The sequence below is a fragment of the Melozone crissalis genome, unplaced genomic scaffold, assembly GCF_028551555.1.
Source record: "Melozone crissalis strain CALT ecotype California unplaced genomic scaffold, PUWL_Pcris_2 ptg000019l_1, whole genome shotgun sequence".
NCBI lineage: Eukaryota > Metazoa > Chordata > Aves > Passeriformes > Passerellidae > Melozone > Melozone crissalis.
The window spans coordinates 7,747,198-7,769,640 of record NW_026535797.1 but is presented as its reverse complement, the minus strand read 5'-3'; the positions used below and the strand labels follow the sequence as shown (position 1 = coordinate 7,769,640).

The window sequence follows — 22,443 nt, the reverse complement described above, 5'->3', positions numbered from 1 at the left end:
TCAAAGCTTTAGTAAGGATAGTAGTAGTCTTGAGAATATTGTAACACAACTGCAAAACAAATGATCTTGGTCTTCCTTAGATTCCTCTTTGTTGCGGATGGGGATTATTAACCCTTGATCTGTAATAATTAACTCTTGTAGGTTGTTGATCCTCTCTATGGAAGTAGAAGGAATTCTATTAGGCCGTCAGGCAGGGAGAGGAGGTACAGAAAACTTCTGTCCTGTGTGATCAGACTGGGTCAGGCTGAATTAATGTTCAAGGTTGCTCGTTTCATCCTTTGGGGACAAGAAGCAAGTGATTTCTTACTTTGTCAAGGAGCCAAGTTACTCCTTGGATGTCCCCTTTGGAAGCACATTTCAGCAGAGCTTGATGCAGTGAGTGTCTCCGGGAGAATGAGCAATGTCCTCCAAGTCCCTTTCAGTGTACCAGGCGCAGCTGCTCCTTGCCAAGCTGGGAGTGATTGGAGTCAGCCCCATGCAGTTCCAGCATTCCAGGGTTTAGTGGTGCCATAATTGATGTAGATGCTGGAGTGAGCTGCCTGGTGCCTTAAATTCTTGTCTTAGTTGAGGTTTATTTAGAACAATTCCTCAGTCACCGTTGTTCAGAAGACTGATTCTTGGAATTTTTCAGGATTTCTGAAGGGTACCTTGGGACCTTCTGATTTCCTTTCTCTCTCCATAAGGATCTTTTGATATCAAAGCCTTTGCAATCTTTTATTTGTGGATATCTTGTGACAGCATTAATGATCTTGACAATAACAAGCAACTTGCTTTCAGGATTATAATTAGATCATGATTCTGTTTGAGAGGTTATGGATACAAATTAAAAAACCTCAAAGATCACAGAAGCAGTTACTTACTTTCACCCAAAACTTAGGAAAATACTGAGTAAAACAAATTCTTGATGTGTCTGTAAAAGGAACCATTGATATATTCTAATCTTAGGAGAGAAGAAGAGCTGAGGCCACTACGTATCTGGGTTAAAGGGAAATAAGGCATAGGAAAGCTTTTCCTTCAGGCTAAACTGGCCAAGAGCCCATATTCCTCTAATTGAGGTTCCTTCTTCATCCTTAATAATCATATAATGTAATGAACTAGGACCATGTTGAGCTTTTCTGGTAAACTTTTTGGCTAAGTTAGCAAATTTCAGGTATTAATCCAGGTTCAGTGTAACAGGTAATAGGAATGTTTAATCTCCTGTCAATATGTTGGGAATAATAATTCTGTAGTTATATAAAGGTTTCTTTCCTATAACCATTCACAGAACTTTTGTTTTCTTCTCCTGTATCGGAATCAATTTTTTAACTTATAAAATATTGATAGTGAGTTGTGGCAGAACTTAAATAGATTGCAAATCTGGAGATAAAATTGACAGAATACCACATAAATGATGTTTATGTTTTTGAACTAGCAGATATTATGTCAGCCTGAACCTTCAGTTCAGTTTTTCTCTTTGTGTAGTGTTTGTGCATCACGCTGATTCAGTTTGTTTGGGGAACGTAAGAAATTGTTTTTAATTTGATTGTCATTTTTGTCAGCTCTGTAAAAGTTAATATTAAATAAGGCAAAAGGGATTTGCTATATGCCAGTTCAACATTATGTAAAGGCAATTTTGTATGAAAATGTACTTTATATTCAACAAATCAGAAAAAACCACAAGTTTCTGTGGCTGTAAGCAATTTTCCCAGAGTTTTATAGCATCAGATATTTTGCATTTAAACAAGAAAATGCATGTTCAAATGAAGCATGGTTCAGATATTTTGTTAGTCTAAAATGACTTGAAAATTTTATTAGGTAAATATATCATTATTGCTACTGGAGTAATGAATTATTAAGTGGACACCCTTATCAAGGGATGGTGTTTCTACTTGAAGAACAGACTGGAACTATACCTTTAAAAAATCCTCCTTGTATTAAAAATTTATTTTTATTTTGAATGACTAATTTCTGAGCTTTTGGATGTTTTGCTCTGAATGAAAAAAAAAATTCAGGCATGTATGATTTAAAATAATAAAAAAGAACAAACCTGAGAACTTCACATTTATTTTCACAACTTGGAATTAAAAATGAGGAATGCTGTTTTATTGGTGACATATTGTCATTTTAATGCCTACTTGCCAAAAACGTGCATTTCCACTCTTCCCTACATCTTCCATCCATTATGACTTTTGATGGAATAGCTGACAGTTGAACAATCTTGGACCACCTCTAGAATTTGAAAGAAAACAAAATTGCTGCTTGAATATCCCCTTCTTCCATCAACAATTGCTTCTCAGCTCTGCAGTTTTTCAGCTGAATGCCACTACAGATAATAGCTGAGGATTTTCACTTTTGGTTCTGCTTTAGCCTCTGTAAAGATAGTGCAGCTGATACTTCAGGGCTTTATAAATAGCAGCAGGAGTAGAAATAGCAGCATGAGATTTATTTGGATTGTTTAGAGTGCATCTCTGAAAGGGCAAGCCAGCCAGTGCAGAATGATGGTCTTTATTTTTCTGCTGATCTTCTGATGTATTCAAAAGCCCAAAGTTGTATTATTCAGCTTCAGCTCTGATTGTTTAAAACTGATTTTTCACGTTTGACAATTTGCAACAACTGTTGGCCTTTCCCCATCCCTGCTATTTTCCATATTTGGGAAACTTGAAACATTTCCTCCTCTTTGGATTCTTCCAAGTCTATTGAAGAGCTCTTGCTTCAGCTTTCTGTGCTCTTAAAATCCTTTTGAGATTCACTCAGACTCTTCAGTGCCTGTTTTCTGATACCAGCAGGTATCTTTAGACTGTGCAGTATTTTTTCTTTTTACAGATTTCATTACTTTAAAACAATTTTAATAGTTGCTGAAGGCAGAGGAGCTAGCTTTATTCTGGTCTCAGTTAATTTATTTAGCAGTGAAATCATTCTGTTTAGTATTCCTTTTGTAGGCCAGAGGAGCCCAGGTAACTGTGGGCATTATTTGGATGCAGTGTTCTGGCTGCAGCTCAGCCACATTGAGAGGTTCCCCTCACGTAGAAGCCATTTGTGTGTCCTTCAAATAACTCTGGGAATCTTTAAATTACTTTCTTCTTTTTAAAAAGAAACTTGGATAATTCTGGCTTCACAGCAGGAGCTTACCTTCATGTGTGCTTTTAAAATTTAATTCTGAAAGCCTGTAAAGTTAATGTGAGGAGAGACAGGAACCCATAGTGATCAATGTTTGAATGAGTCTGACGTTAATTTGCTCCAGTGTTACTACACTAATTAAAGAAACTAAGAAGTGTCAGAAGAAGCTTAAAGAAGCTTGGGAACTTTAATGGTGTTCTTGAAGTTACTAAAATGTTAATTTCTTATTAATAAAAAATGACAATAACTTCAGAATAGGATTTTTTATTTGGTTCTAAACAGATTTGAAATATAAGGAAGACCGTATAATAATTTTAAATAATAGAGTATGAAAGATCTAAAGGGTTATTTAGGTTTTAGAATGCAATTTTAAAAATGAAACCTGACTGACTGATGAAAGCCTTAAGATATAGTTAATTTAAGTGGGTCTGAATTATGACTTGTTGCTTGAGATGTGTGGTTTGCTAGCTTGTTCCAAAAGCTGAATGTGAGAAGACCAAGTCATATTTGTAGGTGAATACTCAGGTGACATCCAGAGGTAGTTTGTGCCCAAAATCATTATTGGTTTGAATTTGAATGATCCTGTAGTTTTTTATATTTATAAATATTATCACTCTTACTTGGTTTACTGACTTTGTATTGAACTCTAGTTTTCCCTTTGGAAGGGCTGTTTATATCAGTAAAATAAGTAATAAATGCAATATATACTAATAATAAGGAAGGAAAATATTTTCTTTCCTGTTTAATGAAGATGTGCAATATTCTTGTTCTGCTTCATTTTCTTTGTTGCTTTGAAGTTTTTATTGTTTCAATGTGGTATAACAAACACCTTCTGTATGATCTTTAAGGTTGCAAAACTTTTAATGAAAACTGAGATTTTCTTACTAGTATTACTGATTTTTTTTTTTTTAATTTGCACAAGGAAAAGTTAATTCTCCATTTTCTGTTGTAAAATCCAAGCATCTTATTGAAAAAAATAATGCATTAATATTGTATTCCATGTATTAAAGCTCAAAACTGCTCTGGGCTGAGGACCTGTGGACAGTGTTTGGAGCAGCCAGGGTGTGGATGGTGCAATGATCCCAGTAACACTGGCAAAGGACAGTGCTTGGAAGGCTCCTCCAGAGGCCCAATGAAACCTGTCAGTGTCCACTCCAATGAAATGGTGCTTGATGCTACTCTTTGCCCAAAAGAAAAAAATTATGAGTGGTCTTTTATCCAGTGTCCAGGTAAGGTTTGCTTCCATTCTCTCTTATATATGAAATAAGAGTTTATGCGCACCAAAATAGAGTGATTATTCTAATTAATGCAAATAGTACTTTCATGGAAAACTCATTTTTAACAAAACATTTCCTAAAGATAGAGTTTGTTTTTCTACTGAACACAAGTATAGGTTGACTTGTGAAATGCAGTGCAAGAAATTTAGCCAAAATTGCCATGAATTTTCACCCACCCTATCCCTCCACATTTAGGAATGAAAACATATAAATTTTCTTCAGCTCTTGATTTCTTCTGCTTCTGTATCCATCAAGGAGTGGAACTGGAGAGAAATTATCCCAAGGAGAAGACTGATGGACACAAAATTCCCTCCTGCTCTTGCCAAGTCTTGCTGACTGTCAGAACGGGGAGCTGCCAAAACCTGAGCTGTGCTTCCAGCTGACCTTTTAGACACTCAGAGTGAATAGAATAGAATTTGTGCTTTTGTGGCCTTAAAGAGAATCTCTAAGTCTCAATTTAAGCCACACCAGTCTGATTAGAGTATTAATTTTTGAGTTCATTGGAAAAGTGAGGAAGATATCATGTGCTGTGACAGTGAGAGCTGTGCTGGTGCAGCCTGCTGTGTGGAAATCCTCCAACCCTGACAGCAGAGTGTGGAGGACTGCAGGCAAATGAAAAGCACACCAGGGACCTTGACAGCCCTCCAGAAGTCATTTACAATAAATAATACAGTTTAAAAGACAGCTTGAAAACTTAGTGGTAATTTTTTTTTTTGCTTGATTTTTTTTTTTTTAGAATAAATAATGTAACCGTGCTTAAGTTATTTTTCCAGCAAATGTTCTACTGCTGATAATTTTGGAAGCTGGAGCTTCTGTAGGATCAATACTTTTATGGGTACATACAGCTGTGTTTGCCTTCTTGTCTGCTTTTTTCCTCAGTTTATTCTCTCTGTTGTGTATGCATATATATAGAGTGAGGGTTTTTTGAAGTCTAAGAAAAATGAAATGAAATATAAACCCCAATGAACACTGTTGCATATTTTCAGTTAAAACCAAAGAAACCTTCCACACCATCTAATGTTACTTCCTGAACAAAGAAACTTCTAGTACATTTCTGGAAACAGTAGAATGACATTCTGTTGTTGTTGTATAGAAATTTCATTACTTACTCTCTATATTGATATTGAAGGATTGTTAACCCTTCAGTGCAATGCATGATTTCTGCCACTAGTGAAATTGTAATAGGTAAATATAGTGCTAGTCTAAACAGCTGTGTTTAATATTTATTCTTGATGGATAAAATTCTGTGTTAATTCTATGTTCTTATCAAGAGATTACAAAAGTTCAACTTCACTTTACATTCCCTAGCTTTATGAGTTTAAGGGACAAATAGTACAGAAGTCATAGCATTAAAACTTCAATTGCTGTGAAATTTATTTTATGCTCTGTTTAGACTGGAGGTTTGGTTCCTAAGATTTTTTTTTTCATTTACATAAATATTTTCTGTAGTGGATTATTCTAACACAGTTATTCTTAGCCCAACAATAATTTCATGTACTTGAAACAAGATAGAATTAGACTAAGTCTGTGTAAGCCTACGGAACAGTTTGCAGTTAGGATGAAAATATAAATAGATAGTTTATACTATGCAGTTTGGAGATTATTCTGCCACATTGATCAATAGTTGTCTGAATCATTCATGGTCATTCAGGCATGAACTTATTTTTCCTTGTAGTCCATATCCATCCTCCTTATAGCGCCTCTGGGCAATTATGCTGCTGATAAAGATTTTAAATTCCTTCTCATTTTTTGTTTGTTCAAAACTTCAAGATTGCTGTTCATCAGGCAGTATAGATAATGTTTATTTTTGTGACTGGGCACTTTGAAATCAACAGGCTTCAAATAGGCTGTCTTAGTATTTCTTTTGATAGGAATACAGTTTTATTTTCATAGGAATACAGTTTTATTTTCATTGGATTCTTAGTTTAACTGAACTGCTGTTATAAATGAAATTGCAAATAACTTCTATATAAACAGCAAAGAAAAATAGCTTTGACATTCACCTTGTGAGAAGAAAGGTTTAGGTAAAATGCAAGCCCAAGTTTTTCTTTAAAGTCTAAATTTCTCCTCTGAAAAGCAATGTGAGTAGATTCTAACTAGTTTGTTTAGAGCTAGATGAAGTATCTTTACACTAGATCCAGATTGTAATGAAGACACCCTTTTCATAATTTTTTCTGGTTTCAACTTTTTTCTTAAAAATATAATTACCAACAATTGTCAGCTTCATCAGCTATTTCAACACAGAGGTCCAAAGCAAATTAGACATAAAATTGCTTCTCTCCAGGGCAGCCTAACTGAGGATTCAGCTGAAGCACATTTTTGTGTGTGAGGAAAATGACTTTGTTACTGCCAGTGATGTACATTAAAAGGACTTAAAGGAAAAAAGAACTTTTACAAATTTAACTCCTAATTCTTACCTAATTACTCATTACTGTGTCTCGTTAATTTAATGACTTTTTAAATTATTTAATACTGATGTCTCCAGTTTGATTGCACTGAACCAACTTTGAAATTTATTGAACTTGCACTTCTGACTTTTTCCAATGAGATGCATATTTTTAGGGAAACCAGCAAATATATAATGTAATTTTTCCACAGTGTGTCATATCAGTTGTGGATTGCCTTCTTATTGTCTACATATATTTTTTTGAATTTGTTGTAAAATCTCTTCCATTTACTTTGGCTCAACCAAATGTAAGAATTCAGAGCTGTCATGTATGACCAGATAATAATATGATGTGGAAAAATCTGAACTTTACAGTTAAGGTTACTTTCATCACCCCGTATAGCACAAAAATTAAGAAATACAAAGCTAAGCATTAGCAAGAATAGATAATTTATAAATCAATGGCTCACTAGTTAGAGAATATTAATATTAAGCATTTGTCCTACACTATGATATAGGCTTAATTAGGCAATCTTACTTTAATAGAATACCTCTTTAATATACTCTCTGTTTTTAATTTTTGCTTATTGGGCTGTATTTTCTTTACATTTGCTTTAAGTAATTTAATGTGTAAAACATGTAACAGACCCCAAAATAGAGCTGCAGCTCATGGTACTTTTGTGTAGATTTTCCTGAGAATGGCAACAAACTGAAAATGAGGGAGACACCACAAAGGTGTCTAAAAATCAAGTATTCTTGGAAGAATAAGGCTTGTGATTTCTAGAGATTTAGTCCAGATAGTGAGAAAACCTAATGGTACAGAAATGTTTAATACTTGTTTGGAAGACTGTCTAGGCATAGTTACAGAAGAAGGAAGAGATTGTCAACTCGGGAGGTTTTAATGGTTTATGAGCCAAGTCTGGCAATGGCTATAAATATAGGAAGTTGCTAAATTATGAAACAGCTCTAAAAACTTTTAAATCATGCAGTGAGAATCCCTTTTTTCCCCTAGCCAAGACACCAATCACTGTGACATTTAAATTAAAAAATCCAAATTTTTAAAAAAATACAATCTTACTGTGATAGCTGTCCTCTTCCATGTCTTCCACCCACTTTGGCATGGAGGAATTGACAGGTCTGACATGGTTTGACATTTGACAAGCTGCTGTAATTGACAGATTACTAATCTGCTGGACACCATGAACTCTGAAGCTCCACTCTATAGAGAGGTCATCCTTCAAAACCTGGCAGGAGGATCAATGGTGCTGGCAGGATTCACATTGTGATTTTGCTGCAGGAGTGATCAGTACTTTCTGAGTTTCCCCAAAATGTGAAGCTCTGGAGTGGAGTTCTGCTGCAAGATCAGTGGTTTATAGTGGTATTATTTGACAAAAAGCAATTTTATGCTTTCAAGGCCAGGTGTGAAAAAATTATGTCAACAGGAATCCAGGTTTTTTCACTTTCACCAAAATCGACTGTAGTGAGGAGCAGCTGAAACTGTTTGATGTGGTCCTGGTGTCCTTAAAATTGCTTTGTATGCCAAAGCTAATGAGGGTCAGGAAAATTAAAATAAGATAATATTTAGTTAATTTATTTTGGGAATTCCTTCTGCCCACTAGATATGTGAGTTCATATTCTCCATCACAGTAGGTTTTCAAATGCTTCACATTTGTATGTAGGTATTGGGGTTTTCATGGAGTCTCAGTTAGTGACTTACTACCTCTTCAAAGATTTCTGAAATGCCTGGACAGCATTTTAAAGCTGTAAGGACTAATTAAATCATTCCAACGGTAAAAAAAAACCCTTTCTCATAACCCACCCCGCCCTCAAAACTTGCATGTCACAGTCAGTTTTTTTTGTGAATCCATCTTGTATTGCAATGCTGTTTTGAAGAGGTTCTGTGGCAAAGTGCAAATATATTTATGCTGGTTATTAGTCAGGACTAAACTTTTCAGAACCACATTGTACTACAGTTTCATAATCACATAGAGATGATTTTGTTCCAAAGAGAAATTTACTAATGAATCTTTAAAAATGTTGTATTCCAGCTTGCCAGTGTAATGGCCACAGCACCTGCATCAACAGCAATGTTTGTGATCAGTGTAGAAACCTAACAACAGGAAAACAGTGTGAGACCTGCATGCCAGGATATTATGGGGATCCCACAAATGGAGGACAGTGTACAGGTAAGTTCTTCTACTGGAAGGAAAAAGAAAAATAGCAAAATGACATTTTATGTAATGTGAATTTAATGTCTTTAATGTAATGTGAAATTAACTTTTCTTTAAAGGTTAAAAGTTGATTTTATATTACAGATGAGCTGATCAGCTAAACTAATGATTGAAAATTAGATTAATATATTTAAAGAGAAACTCATTCAGAGTCATTATTTTGCAATTGTTGCTCTCTCAGGAGGAGGAAGAAACTTCCTTGTTGGAGCAACACCTCAAATTATTTCAGAGGGATTTCATTAAATTCCATGTGAACAATCCTGTTAGAGGCAGTGAGAAGTTACTTATAAATAAACTTCAGTATCTGCCAGAATCTCTGGTAACACTGATTTGTATAAATATGTGATGCTAGTTGAGGAATTACGCATTTATAAGACTAACAGGTCTTTCTCATGTATAGATGAAACAACAAGTCCTGGTGTGCTGAGGATGGCAAGGCACCCAGACCTATTCAAAGTTTAGTTTTTAAACTGCTGCAGTGGAGGATTCTCCTTGAAGTGAAGGAGAGGATGAAGTCCAGTACTCCACGTGGTTTTTGTATATTGCTGTAGGGCTACAGGAACTCCTTCCCTTAAAACTGAGTGGTGGAAGGAGGAATATATTCAATATGGAACCTCAATATGGTTGGCTTTGGATCTAGGAAGGTGCTGAAAGATTTTGCCCCTTGACTTTTTATTCTTCATTACTGATGTTTCTTTAAGCAGACCTTTGCTTCTCGAGGAGTATTTCTTCATTTAAAGGGTTTGTTGGTTCCTCAGCACTCTAAGTGCAGTAGGCAATGCATAAAGATTCACATCTGGTACACTCAAGCACGATATGTAAAAATTGTGTTCAAGGGGATAGAAAGATTAATGTCTACCTTTATTGACAATTGAACATTTTGCTGAGGCTTTATGATGCTTTAAATAATTCTTAATAGTTCAGTTTTTCTCCTGAAGTTGACAAAATGTTCTTTTGCTGTCTGTATCACCTTTATGGCAAAATGATGTATTCATACAGCTTTTATTCTTCAGGGATACATTAGCTATCAACCAAATAAACATTCCATCACCTTTAGTGAAATATGCGTGGTGCAATAATGGCTGAAATCAATTTATAAGACCAGTAAAATTATAAATTTTACAACTTGTTTTTTCGAACCTAGTCTGTAAAAATGCATATTTTTATTGGTAGACATGATTTTAACAGGAGCTATTTTGACTAGAGAATGCTTTAAAAAATAAAAATTATAATTATTTCAATGCTTTTTCTGCTATGCTATGTTGTATTTTTAGTATAGAGTGCATAATAAATGTTTACATCCTTAGGACATTTTGAAGGATGTAGTAATTGTGAACTGTTAGATTTTCTACAGTATCATGAGTACTGTGATAGAAGTGCCCAAATTGTGGGCCAGGGATTTCTGCAGGAAAAAATACCAGTGATCCATAGATAAGTCAAATCAATGTTACTGGGAATTAAGTGAGTCTTGGAACCATAGCTGGGATTGGGCACAGTGCAAACATAAAGAAAGAAAGTAATGGTTCTATGTCTTTTCTCCTTCATTCTGCTAATGCTATTGGTAATGCAGAAAAAGAAAATAAAAGTTGGCTGGAAATTAAAACTATAATTAAAATAGAAATATATGGAGAAAAATATGAGTTGAAAAAAGGGCAACCCAGTTAGAAGCTGAGCTTAAGTGTGACTGAAATGAGAAAATAAGGCAGGAAATTATATGAAAAAGCCAATCAAAGGACAAAAGAATCACAAGGAACTAAAAAAACCACCGAAACCAGTCATCTTTAGAGTTGCATTTTGTGTCAGTTTGCTGCTGTCAGCTGAGTTTCTGGCTGGACCCCACCAACTTTGATTTTCCACCAAGACTCAACCTTTGGTTCCATGGCTGGCTGAGCCCATGGTGTGTTTTTCCCTTGGAGCTCCTGAGTAATTACTTTGAGGGTGCAGGTTGAAAACTTTTTAAAGGCATGACAAGATGATGACTATAACTCTGAAAGTACATCTGTAATAGTCTAATATTCTTCATGGATCAATTTGCTGTAGTTACAAGGGCATAGCTGGCTTTGAATTGGAGAGGAGCAGTCAAAGCTGGGGACAGAGGATGTTCTTCATCTCTGCAGGGCAGAGGTGAAGTCATGTGCTCTGGGACAAAATCTGCAGGTCATTTCCCTAGCACACTCATGACATAAAATAACTTTTTCCCAGTGTCCTGATGAAAGTACTTATGTATTCAGTGCACACATTAATTTCATGCTGTCATGGTACATGTACTTAGAGGTAAAATCTGAGCTCTTAGTTTGGCTGTTGGTGTACAGGCTAAAATGATTTGCGAGAAAACCTTCATTTTTTATATAGGTTCCATTAGCCCTCAGGAAGGAGGAGGACATGCACAGCAAGCCTTGAAGTCCTTGGAAAACTTTTCTCTTTTTTCCTTAACTATGCCAATATTTTCCTAAATCCTTTCTGTTTACACTTCAAGGAGGTAATTCAGAAAACTCTAAAAGAAATGACTGTCCACCTCTGAGTGATCAATTCTGTTCTGACCTTTGTCCAAGAATGGCAAATTCTGTTAAAATAAAATTATTTTTTTCTATTCTGGTACTAATGGTGGCTTTACAACTGTCATCAGATAACTGATACATTTATAGTGGTATTGCATAGTGTTATGGTGTTAAATTACTATGGAATGAGTAACAGTTGTTATAGAAAACAGATATAATTCAGATTCCAAAAGGTTTTGAATAGTTGTGATTAAAGAATGGGTAAAAAAAAAAGACTTCTTGAGATTTTCCCTCACTATAATTGCTGACATTTCAATAGCTTTAAAACAGATCTAAGGACTTGCTTTGCATTCTGATATGATGCAGGTTTAGTAAATGTGACAAACCTTGCAGAAGGACAAAGAAAAGATGGAGGCATAATAGCAGGCTTCAGATGCATGAAGGGAAGCTGAAAAGAGAGGGACATGATAAAGAGCCTTCCCCCACATCCCCATTTTGGTTGAGGAGGAAGTAATGGGATTAAGTTGCAACAAGAAAGATTAAGGTGGAATACAAGGAAAAATTTCTGCTGGTTAAACTGTGAAAGATTACCTAAATATGCTATGAAATCTGCATTACCACTTGCACTATCCCTTTTAAATTTTCAAACCTCTCAAGCTTTGGAAATGGGTAGGGAACTAGCTGATTCCACACATTTTTCTCCAGCCTAATATTCTGTAGTGTCTTGGAGTCTGAGATCTAGAAAGCAGGGGGGTATTGGGTGAAGATAAAGTGTTCTGATTATATAGGAAAATGAGCTGTGTATAGCCATATGGCTATGGACATTGACCATATTTTGGGTCCTTAATGTTACTAAGATATTAGTATGTTATATACTAGTTATTTTTGCATCTGTAGCATTTTAGTTACTGTGGAGTTAAAAAGCTTTCCATCCTATGCAGGTTTCCTCTGTAGCTAAAACTGGTTTATTTGTGTCAGAAATGTGGCATTGTGGCTGCTGATGGGCAGTAGTTTGGCAATATTCATATTTTTAAGAAATCATTACTGTTCTTTTTCTTGAAATAACCATACCTAATACCAATTACTCATTTAAATTCTGTCACTTGAAGTCTCTTTTCAATACAGAGAATGAGAATTAGAATTTGTATTCATGGTGTAAAAATGAGCTTTATATTCAGTTGTCCTAAGATGTGGTTTGCAGTGAAGATATATGTGCTCCTTCAGTTCTTTCTGACATTTCATTGTACAAATATATAGTTTGAATTATTTTAGATTTGATTCATTGCTGCATTCTGTACAAAAATCAGTAATAAATTGCAGGGATCTTTTATGATAAGGGAAGTTCTGTGACTGTAATCTGTTAGTTATCTGTTCTTGTACTAATTAAAATGGTTTCAGGGAGTTTGTGGTGTCACATAGATAGCCACAATAGAAAGTGAAATTGATTTCTTACCTTAAACTATGAAATATTTTAAGTTGTACAATAAGATTTGCCTTCCTTTTTGGAAACAAATGTTAGTGCACAAATTAATAAGTCCAGACCCTGTGCATATGCTTAAGGTTTGCCATCTAAACTCCCTGTCTAGCAAAGAAAGCATGAAGAGAGGGTACCACCCAAGTTACCAGGTCAAGTAACAGCATCCTTTTTTAGAGTTATCTCAATGTGCAAGAAGATAAGAGGGAGGGCAGAGGTGAATTCTGAGCATGAGGGAATAGAGTGTTCTGGGAAGGGACAGGTTTGGGTTTCCAGGGCAAGCAAATCCATGGGCAGTCCTTGGAGTGCTCATTGCAGTGCTGTCAGCCTGTGCCAGAAATATTTAAGTATTCAAACCCTGTCTTGAACAGCATAAGGCACATTCTGTGTTGTGGTAAAGATTAGATGAGAAATTCACAGCTCAGCCTAGTCTGTTCCTGGGACACCTGGGCAGCCTTTCAGTCTGAGGTGTTGAAGAGCTTGAAAGCAGATATTCTAAATCACTTTGATTTTTTCCTAAATTTTGCTCAAGTCCCATTTGAGGGATGATTTTGAAGGTATAAATATTGAAACTCAGTTAACAGAAAATTCATTCTTGAATATTATTGGATTTTGGAAATAAAGCAGCTTTGACTGTAGGTGGGAACAGGTCCTGGCTTGCTGTCTTGATGGTTTCTGTTGTTTTCTTCAGGGTCTTGCTCTGTTACATGCTGCATTTCTGGGAAATATGCAGTTTTTAAATAGAAATTCTAAAAGAAAGTAGGGTTGTATGTGTTCTACAGACTGCACATAAAGTACCAAAAAAATTCCCACTATGGGAGATTTCTTGGGACAATTTTTGTTTCATCTTAGTGATGATTTTTAGTATTATTTTCAAATTTATTAATCACTACTTAGTTGTCAGTGTTAACAAAATTGCTCTAGCTGCTTATCACCTTGACATTTTCTTTATGCATGGTATTTTAAAAAATTATCCTTACTATTTATGAGATGCCAGGAAAAAATTCTTTACAGTAACTGATGACACACGCAATGAATGTATAATATATTTAATAATAATAAGATAATGTAAGCATTTTGCTGTATTGTCATTTTCTTTAATAATGGGATAACACTCCAAGCAGCATTCAGTTTTCCCAGAATTGTGCTGCCATTGTTGCTTTTGCAGGAGAAGGAGACTGTGAGTCTCAGCCCAGCAGGAGCATTGTGTCTTAACTTGCACTGGTTGTTCTCTAAGCAGCCCTTAAAGGAACCTGAGACACTGATGGCCATCCTGTAAAAGCTTCCAACCACAGCCTGTTGGGGTGACATTTTTTAAGCAAATCTGCAGCATTTCTGTTGCCTTTATAGATCTTTTCCTTTCTCTGTTATCACACATTGGACACTTGCAATACCAAAGGCAGCAGCTTCCCCCCATGTTTGGTTTGTAATCATTCTGTTTGGAAAGGTAAAGTTAACCTTTTATTGGAAACATTTGATTTTTTATTAGGTCTTCAAACCCAAAAGTCAGTATGTTTTTAGCAAATAGACACCATGTGTGCATCACCTGTATTTGTACACCTATGTGCACACATTTACACATGCTGCTGCTTGAAAGCATTCCACATAAACTTTGACATCTAGACATGAGCCACCCAACTGGCATTTAACTACAGGAAATGCCTCAAGATGTTAAAAAAAGTAAATCAGACAGGTATCAGTAAAAGACTAAGTTGTCAGAATTACTTTAAAAGTACCTTAGGTTGAAGGATTTTGGTACAATTTTACCCAGCAATAGATTAGGTGTATGGATACATATTTGTGATTATTTGTGTTGGTTAAAAGAAGAAAAGCTAAAACTTATTAGTGATGTGTTGTCACTGAAGTTATATCTGAAGAATGCTCTTCCATGGTGTTCAAATCTTGTTCTTCAGAAAATGTGATTATTCTGCTGAGTTACTGACAGCTGAGATGTGGGGTTTTGAGAGAAGAGGCCAAGGGTGCCACAAGTCATTACTTCAAGTGTCTGTGAAAGAGAGACATGAGAAAGATGTTAAACTCATCCTGGCAGCAGATTGACAATGTTCTCCTTGCATTTTGGATTCTATCTAACTTTTAAAGATGCCTAATGTGTGACTTTACAAATTGTTTTCTCTGGCACTATTTCTATAACTTTTACCTATTCAACAGTGGCAACCTTCATAACGTGTTTTCATCATGACCCTCTGTGGAGGAGCTGATTTTGATTTCCTTCCTTTCTTCTCCAAAAGAAAGACTGTGAAAAGCTGCCATGGGCACCCTCAAGAACAGACAGAGCTCTCTTCCTGTAGAGCACAGAGGGCAATCAGTGTGTCAGATATTTAAAAAAAGAATCCAGTTTGATTACCTTAAAGTAATTGTGGGGTTCCTTAGATGGGATGCCTACACCAAAACCCACTCTAATGCACATACTTTAAAGTAATATCCATTCTGATTTTTAGCAACAAAAGAATCAATTTGAATTAGGCTGCCTATTGAAAAATATGAGAAATGTGCTAAGGAAAACTAATTGAAAATAGATCCCAGGAAAATTGGCCCATAGAGCCCAGGATGACATAAGCAGGATGTCTTTGTTTGCTCCCCAGTCATATTCTTAGAATGTAGTTACACATGTATATATGAATATGTACACAGCATTTGGATATGAAATTTGATGGACAGCAGATTACATAATTTCATACACTTCAAAAGCAACCTGTCTTTCATAAAGGAAAATGTTGATAACATGACAAGGAAAACAGTTTTTTATTTACTTCTTTTTTTAAAAAAAATAATGGTGTATGTAGTTGATAGAAAGGTACCTGCTAATTTACATTTAGACTTATTTTTCAAGGTTTCAAAAAGTTATTTAAGCAATGAGTGAACAGACAGCAGCAGTCTTAATTTTTCACTTTACCACTATTGCTATGTAGCTTTAGAATTAGCTGTAGTTAGGGATTGCATAGGGCAGGTAGAGAAGCATCAAATATAAAGCATCTGAATATAAATTTGTATGACTTTATTTAAGACAGTAAACCTAAATATGGAATTGTTTCCTTAAGAATAGTTTTGTTTAATAAATATCAGATATGCTGCCATTTTTCTATGAGTTTTGGTCCTAAAATACCTGGAGACTAACAGCTTTAGAAACTGATAGATGATGCTATTTCAACAGGAAAAGTTGTGCAGGTGCTGTTGGCCTGAGAAGGGACTTTTTGGAGTCCAAAAAGCAGAGAGAAAGTCTTGCATTTAAAACTTCATCAAGAGACAGCTGTCAACTTCGTCTTTTTTCCTTCTAGAACACACAGTTCTATTTCAAAAAGGTTTCTGGTCCAAAATCTTATATTCTAGGGCTATGAATCCTGTTTAAGGTATGTCAAACAATGAGGGCAAAGAGCTTTTAATTGACATCTGCTGAAAAAAACAAGAAATGTAGGAAGCATAAATATCCTCAATTAGCAGTATAAATCTCAGCAAAAGCATTTACTTCTGCATCTTCCTAAAGCAGAACAAATGTCCAAATGGGAGTTTTGACTGTCTTAGAGTATGAAATGGCAGCTTGGGATACAGAGGTTTGATATAGTTTTTCTGCTTAGCTGTTTTAATGTCTGGCATGTAGGGAATTGTACTTGGACTTCACTGGTACAAGATCATACATTTGGCATTCCATCTTTAGCTGTCTGAAATTTACAGGAAACTTTGTATTAGGTTAAATATTGTATTCTAGAAGCTCCCTTTTCACAGTGACTAAGTATGAAATTAAAAAATCACAAGTATCTTTTAGTCTAGGCACTTCAAGGTTAGTCACAGAAAAAAAGGATTTTCAGTGGATTGGATGCTTATGACACAGGACCACAGGAGCCTATGTGAATAAAGACGTTTTATCTAAAAACAGGTAAAGGTTGGAAGTTGATGGAAGAAAGAGAATAGTGTGCTATGTACTGTCTTCAGGTACTGTAATATGGAACTAACTTTAAAAACCTGTTTGCTTGTACCTTGGTTTATAAGAAACAGTGTGTTACAAGTTCACAGCAAAACTCTGTGATAAGAAGCTATAATTTAAGATTATTCAGACAAAGAAAATCTCACATGCTAAGTTCCAGCAGATAACATGGTTTTTTTCATGCTGTACAAACAAAATAGCAGAAGGCTTTGACGAATGAAGGGACTGTCAAGAAATCCCATTTTGCGGTAGTAGTGGTATTTTGTTTTGTTTTCCCTTATTTGTTTTTTACCATTCAGTATTGAATAGAGATGACACCAATCCCTTGGTTTTTCAAAATGAAATACCTTATAATAGTATTAACTAAAATGCTGGAATTTGGTTTTAGTAGAAGGAAAAGGGCTTCTTAGTTCATATGAAACACAAAGAAAAGGGATTCCAGCACAATAATCTATTCAAGAAAAGGCTCGTGTAGCTTTTTGCAAATTTTGAACAGTCAGAATAAACACTCTTTCAAAAAGACCTTTTTCCCCAAAGGTGATTTGAAAATTTATCTTCCTTTCTTTAATGAATGCTCTTTATTGAACAGTATCCAAGATAGTCTGAACTCTGAGTGAAGCCTGGTTTTGGGCTTAGTTATGAATTTAAATTAGGTTCACTTCAATCCGAATGTATTCAAAATCAGTCCTGTGCTGCTAAACCAGAAGTGGATTGCCATTGGAAAAACTTTGTTGAGGAACTTGGAAAAAGACATCTTTAAAAATTACTGTTCCATTTTTTTTGACTGCCAAGCAAAATGTGCTAAGCAAACTTCTCAATATGCTGTTAATTTTTGTGTACACAGATAATTTTTTTTTTGAGTTTTTTTTTTTTTTGTAGATTAGAGCTGTATTGTAAAGTATGATTTCTAGCACAATTAATTGTAAGTTCAAACAAAAAACTCAAACTAAAATTAGGAATCCTTTTATAAATACGTTTATATTCCATAACCTACTTAGAGTAATGTTAAGTGAAGGACCCGGAGTTACACTTCAGGGAAAGTACAATTGTCAAGTATCAATAGGCATTCAGATGCTCATAATTTTATGAGAGGAAAAAAGAAGAAAGCTGTTAAATGTAGCATGATTAACCTCCAGAGAGAGATTATTTCTGTGACTGTGGGATTTCAGAAGGTTTTGACAGGATGCCTGTTCAACATGTTTAACATTTTTGATGTTTTTCCTTGACTGTGTACAGAAGACTTTTATAAAGTTTCTGTCAAGTACAACTGTTTTAAGCTACCTCTTGTTTCTCCAAATCTGCCTTTACTTCCTAAACCAGGATGTGTGTTCTCATAGCAGAATTATGTGATTTTAGGAGCAGTCTTCAAGCATCACCTTAGGATTGCTGTTGGAATGACTGGTTGTGGAGAACCACTGACTTTTTTTTCTTGCGTAAGAAAGTTTTATTTCCATCCTGAACAATCACAGTGTAATTGTGTAGTTAAATCACTAGTAACCAATTTTATCAACTCCACTTTTGTTCCTTAAGCCTGATGGCTACACTGGGCTGCTTTGTGTAACTTCTCCATCCAGCAAAGTTAATTCTAATTTACTCTAGTGCAGTGGGAACAAGGCAGCTTTTTTAAAAAGAAAAATGAAAAGACCTTAATTCAAGCTGTTCCTGAGGTCTACTATGCAACAAAAATATCTGAAATAGTAAAAAGTATAAGAACAACTTGTGCTATCTTAATCTGTGTAAGTAGCAGGCATTTTGCGCTTGTTCAGCATCTTACCCTGAGAACTTTGAATTCAGGCATCCTTTAATTGATCACCGCTTATAGCTTTTACAGATATTGAAGAGATACAGCAGTTTGATTTATATTATATTCCTTTATCTCTGTGCTTATTTAATCTACTTGCAATGATTAATGACAATTCTCTTGCTCTCACTGATGTTAGTGATCAAGTCCTCCTGCATGCTCTTGTGGAGCACAGTTTCTGACAATGATGAACCAGTTGCTCTGCATTCTTATTTTGGTTTTTATTTTTCAGGTTTACATGCTATAAATTTATTTTATGTGGTAAGGAATACTTACAAAATGTATTTCTGATGTGCTGTCTGAGCTTTGTATCAGTATGTTCACCTTCCTAATGAAATGTGTAAATCCATTGGTTTCCAAATGCTTTTCCTAGAGGAGATAGGCAGGACATGATTTAGAAACTTTCAGCTGTCTAGAAATGTACTGATTTTGTCAGGCTCTGATAAACAAACATATTTTACCCTGGATTGAAGGTGATGTCAAGAGCTCACGTAGATGTTGTGTCTGGCTCAGGGGGCACTGGGGGCAGGCAGCTGCAAGCTGAAGATGACATTTTCTTAAATCACTGTTACTTGATCCTCAAGTAACCCTTTGACTAAAGCCAGCCTTCTCATCCCAAATGCAACAGAAAAAGTAGGAATTTTGCTTGTTTCTAATTTCTGCATCTCCCCTTCTACATGTGTTTTGGATTGAAATGGTCACCCCTTTCCCTAGAGGGGACTTGGGACCCCCCATAGCTGGTGAGAAAATAGATTTTGAGACATTGTGCAGCTCATTCCCCAACTGATCGAATGAAGATCCTCAAAAAAAACTTGTAATGGCATTTCAGTTTGATTGCAGTTGATTCTGTCTTCATTTTCTGAGTGCTAAATGAAATACATTATGATGCCAGACCACATTAGTTATTTAGGGAAAAAAAAAGCCTCCCTTGCAGTGGAATACATTAAAAATCAGTTGTATTTTGTACGTCCTAATGGCTAAGGGAGGGAAATGATTTGCTGACTTCTTTACATTTTGTGGCATTTTTGCTTTTGATAAATTGTAGAAATCATTTCTTTTCTTTGGGCTTTTACTCTGAGTGACCACATACACACAAATAGTTGCAATCACCAGTTGTTGACTTCAGATGTTTTTCACCTTAGATTGGAATTTTTTCTTACCTTTAAGGCTGCTATGAATAACATTTGAATGCTTTTAAATACTTTTGCATTTCATACTGCTTTATAATAATCTTTCTAATTTTTTTTGTTATAACTTCCAAAGTGTTCTTTTTAGAGAGAATGGGGGGAAAACTAGCAGCCTTTTGATGAAAGGAGCTTTTTGACCAAAATTTCCAAAATAGTACAGAAGCTGCTGTCTTAAGAAAATTTAAAAAGACATAAAAGCAACAATAACAACAATAATAATAATAGTGGGTACTGGGCCTTTTATTGTCTGAAAACGTCTTAAACACATCTCAATATGGACATTAGACCATAAAAGTATCCAAAATGTTAATTTAATATTTTTTCTTTGCGAATAACTGTCAAGACTGTTAGTTTTTACTAAAGCTGGTAAAAGTTTGTCTATCAGATCTGAAATTACTTCCTTTTTAAGTAATTCCAGTTTTCTCTTGTGTTTTCATGTGAGGAATCTCTTCACAGCTGAGGAAAATTAAGAGTAATTTAAGAAGAAATATTTTGAATCTTGTGAAGGGTCTCTTTAAATGCTTGGGTATGTAAAAACTGTCCCATACATCAGATATAGACTTCAGTTTTGAGTTGAACTCTTAAAATCTGTAGGTTAGCCCAGTCTAAATTTGTAGGCAATTTAGTTTTTGGTAACTAATATTAATACTATGTTTAGAAATGATATAGGTGGAAAGATTGAAAAGGAAACTGGTAAATATGACATGTTAAACTTATTTCCAAATAAAGTAGTATTAATAATTTCCCTTGGAATTTTTCATTTTTCTATGTTCAAAGCTAGTGTAAAAGTTTCAGTTTTTCAAACAGATTAACGTGGAAAACATGAAAGTGCTGCTACTGTATTTTGTGAGTTCATGTGACAATGTTTTTGTTCAGCATGTTTTTTGGTAGAAAATGCCTATTATTCCAACAGCAAGCTGTAAAAATTCTGTGCAATGGCTTAGTATTGGCATGAGAAATTCAAGCACAGCATTACTCTTGTTAATTGTTTAAGATTCTGCTCAGTTCCTAACAAGAAAAAAGATCCTGTCTTTCTTTCAGTGTTAATCTCGTGTGTTGCATTTTCATTATCTACTTGTATAAAGCAAAATTATGATTTTCCAAGCTGTCTTTATACTGTTACTTGCTGATGATTAAAGACAGCTTTACTGTGATTGCTTGAGAGGTATTTATTACAAATAAACAAAAGAAATCAGTTCACTTTTCAGGATGAATGCTTTGAACAGAAGGAATAATGAAATAGAAACACTGCAGGGCCACTTTACCAGAGCAAAAATAGCTAAAGAACAAATACAAACCTTTAGTTGATGAAGTTTGTCTTTAGGTTGAACCAAACTAAATTTTGATTTCTGCCACAGATAATCAGTCTGTCTGTTGTTTCTGGGTTTATTAGGATAAATATTCCACTTCTAGAATGTATGTTTAGTCCTGAAAGCTAAGGAAGTGACACCTGTGATTTCCAGATTGTTGACTGTTGCTTTTCAGGAAAAAATAATTGTCTTATCAGTGGTCACATGATCTCAGTAGTGTTAGTTCAAGCTCGAGTGAAATTGTCTGTGTTTTAATATGACTTAAAGTTCCATATCTGAGTGACAGGAATCCAAAATATTTGTCTATTCTGTTTGCCTTTTCTCTCTGTCTCACAGTCCTTAGCACTGTGTTAGTACACCTGTGTTTTTTTCTTTTTGTGCTATTAGGCTACTATAAAAATAAATTAATTTGAGACCAAAGAAATATAAATCACACGGTAAAACAAGAAATTTTTTTTCTTGTAGTCCTCTATGTATTAATTTTTCTATTAAGACTGATTTATTTTGGAGGATAATCATGTCACTGTAAAATGACAATTCCATTACTGCATGTACAGCAGTATGTTCTAATAGCATCTTTTTGCTTTTTCTCTTTTTTTTTTTTTTTTTTGTACTCCTGGTTTTATTGGTCATTGCCTTCACAGCAGTTCTTTAGCTTAATTTTAATGCTACTTGGTGATATTGCAGAAGTGTTATTGGGCACATCTTTTTTCTTTTAGATTTCCTGTCTCAAAGGCTGAATGGATGTATTTCCTATAAAAGCAATTGTTGAATGGGAAAAGGGTATCAGGGGCTTCTAGCTAAATACACATTTCTAGAGAATTAAGTGACTAGACAGTTTTGCAATATTCCTAATGTAGAAAATAGTCTCTGTAGGGCAGTTGCCATATGAGTAGACTAATAGATTACATAGGTGAACATTTACAGGGAAACTGAGCATTAAAATTTTGGATCTAATAGAAGTTTATACTTGCTGTTTCTTACTTAGCCTAATCTACAAGAAATGCTCTATTTCCTTTTCTTTTGATTTAACATATGCCTTGAATGTTAGTAAAATCAACAAAGTATCACACCTCAGTATTTAAAGGTATTGTCATAGCTTTCCTTTAAAAACCATCAGCAAGGTGTCTTATGGTAATTATCCATGTACAGCTCTGGTTTAGCAGCCTTTCATGTAAGCAAACATATTTACTTAAATCACCATCTGTAGTGAGCTCCATTTGAGAGCAAAAATGCTTTGCAG

At 35.0% G+C, this 22,443-nt stretch overlaps 1 protein-coding gene across 3 annotated transcripts in view; it reads left to right on the top strand.

Moving 5' to 3' along the window:
• ATRNL1 (attractin like 1) overlaps window positions 1-22,443 on the top strand; it is a 428,574-nt gene that overhangs the window by 104,433 nt on the left and 301,698 nt on the right. For all 3 annotated transcript variants that reach the window (XM_054276784.1, XM_054276783.1, XM_054276785.1), the window contains exons 18-19: window positions 4,107-4,325; window positions 8,808-8,945. In XM_054276784.1, coding sequence (XP_054132759.1) covers window positions 4,107-4,325; window positions 8,808-8,945 — 357 coding nt within the window. The remainder of the gene's footprint in view (window positions 1-4,106; window positions 4,326-8,807; window positions 8,946-22,443) is intronic.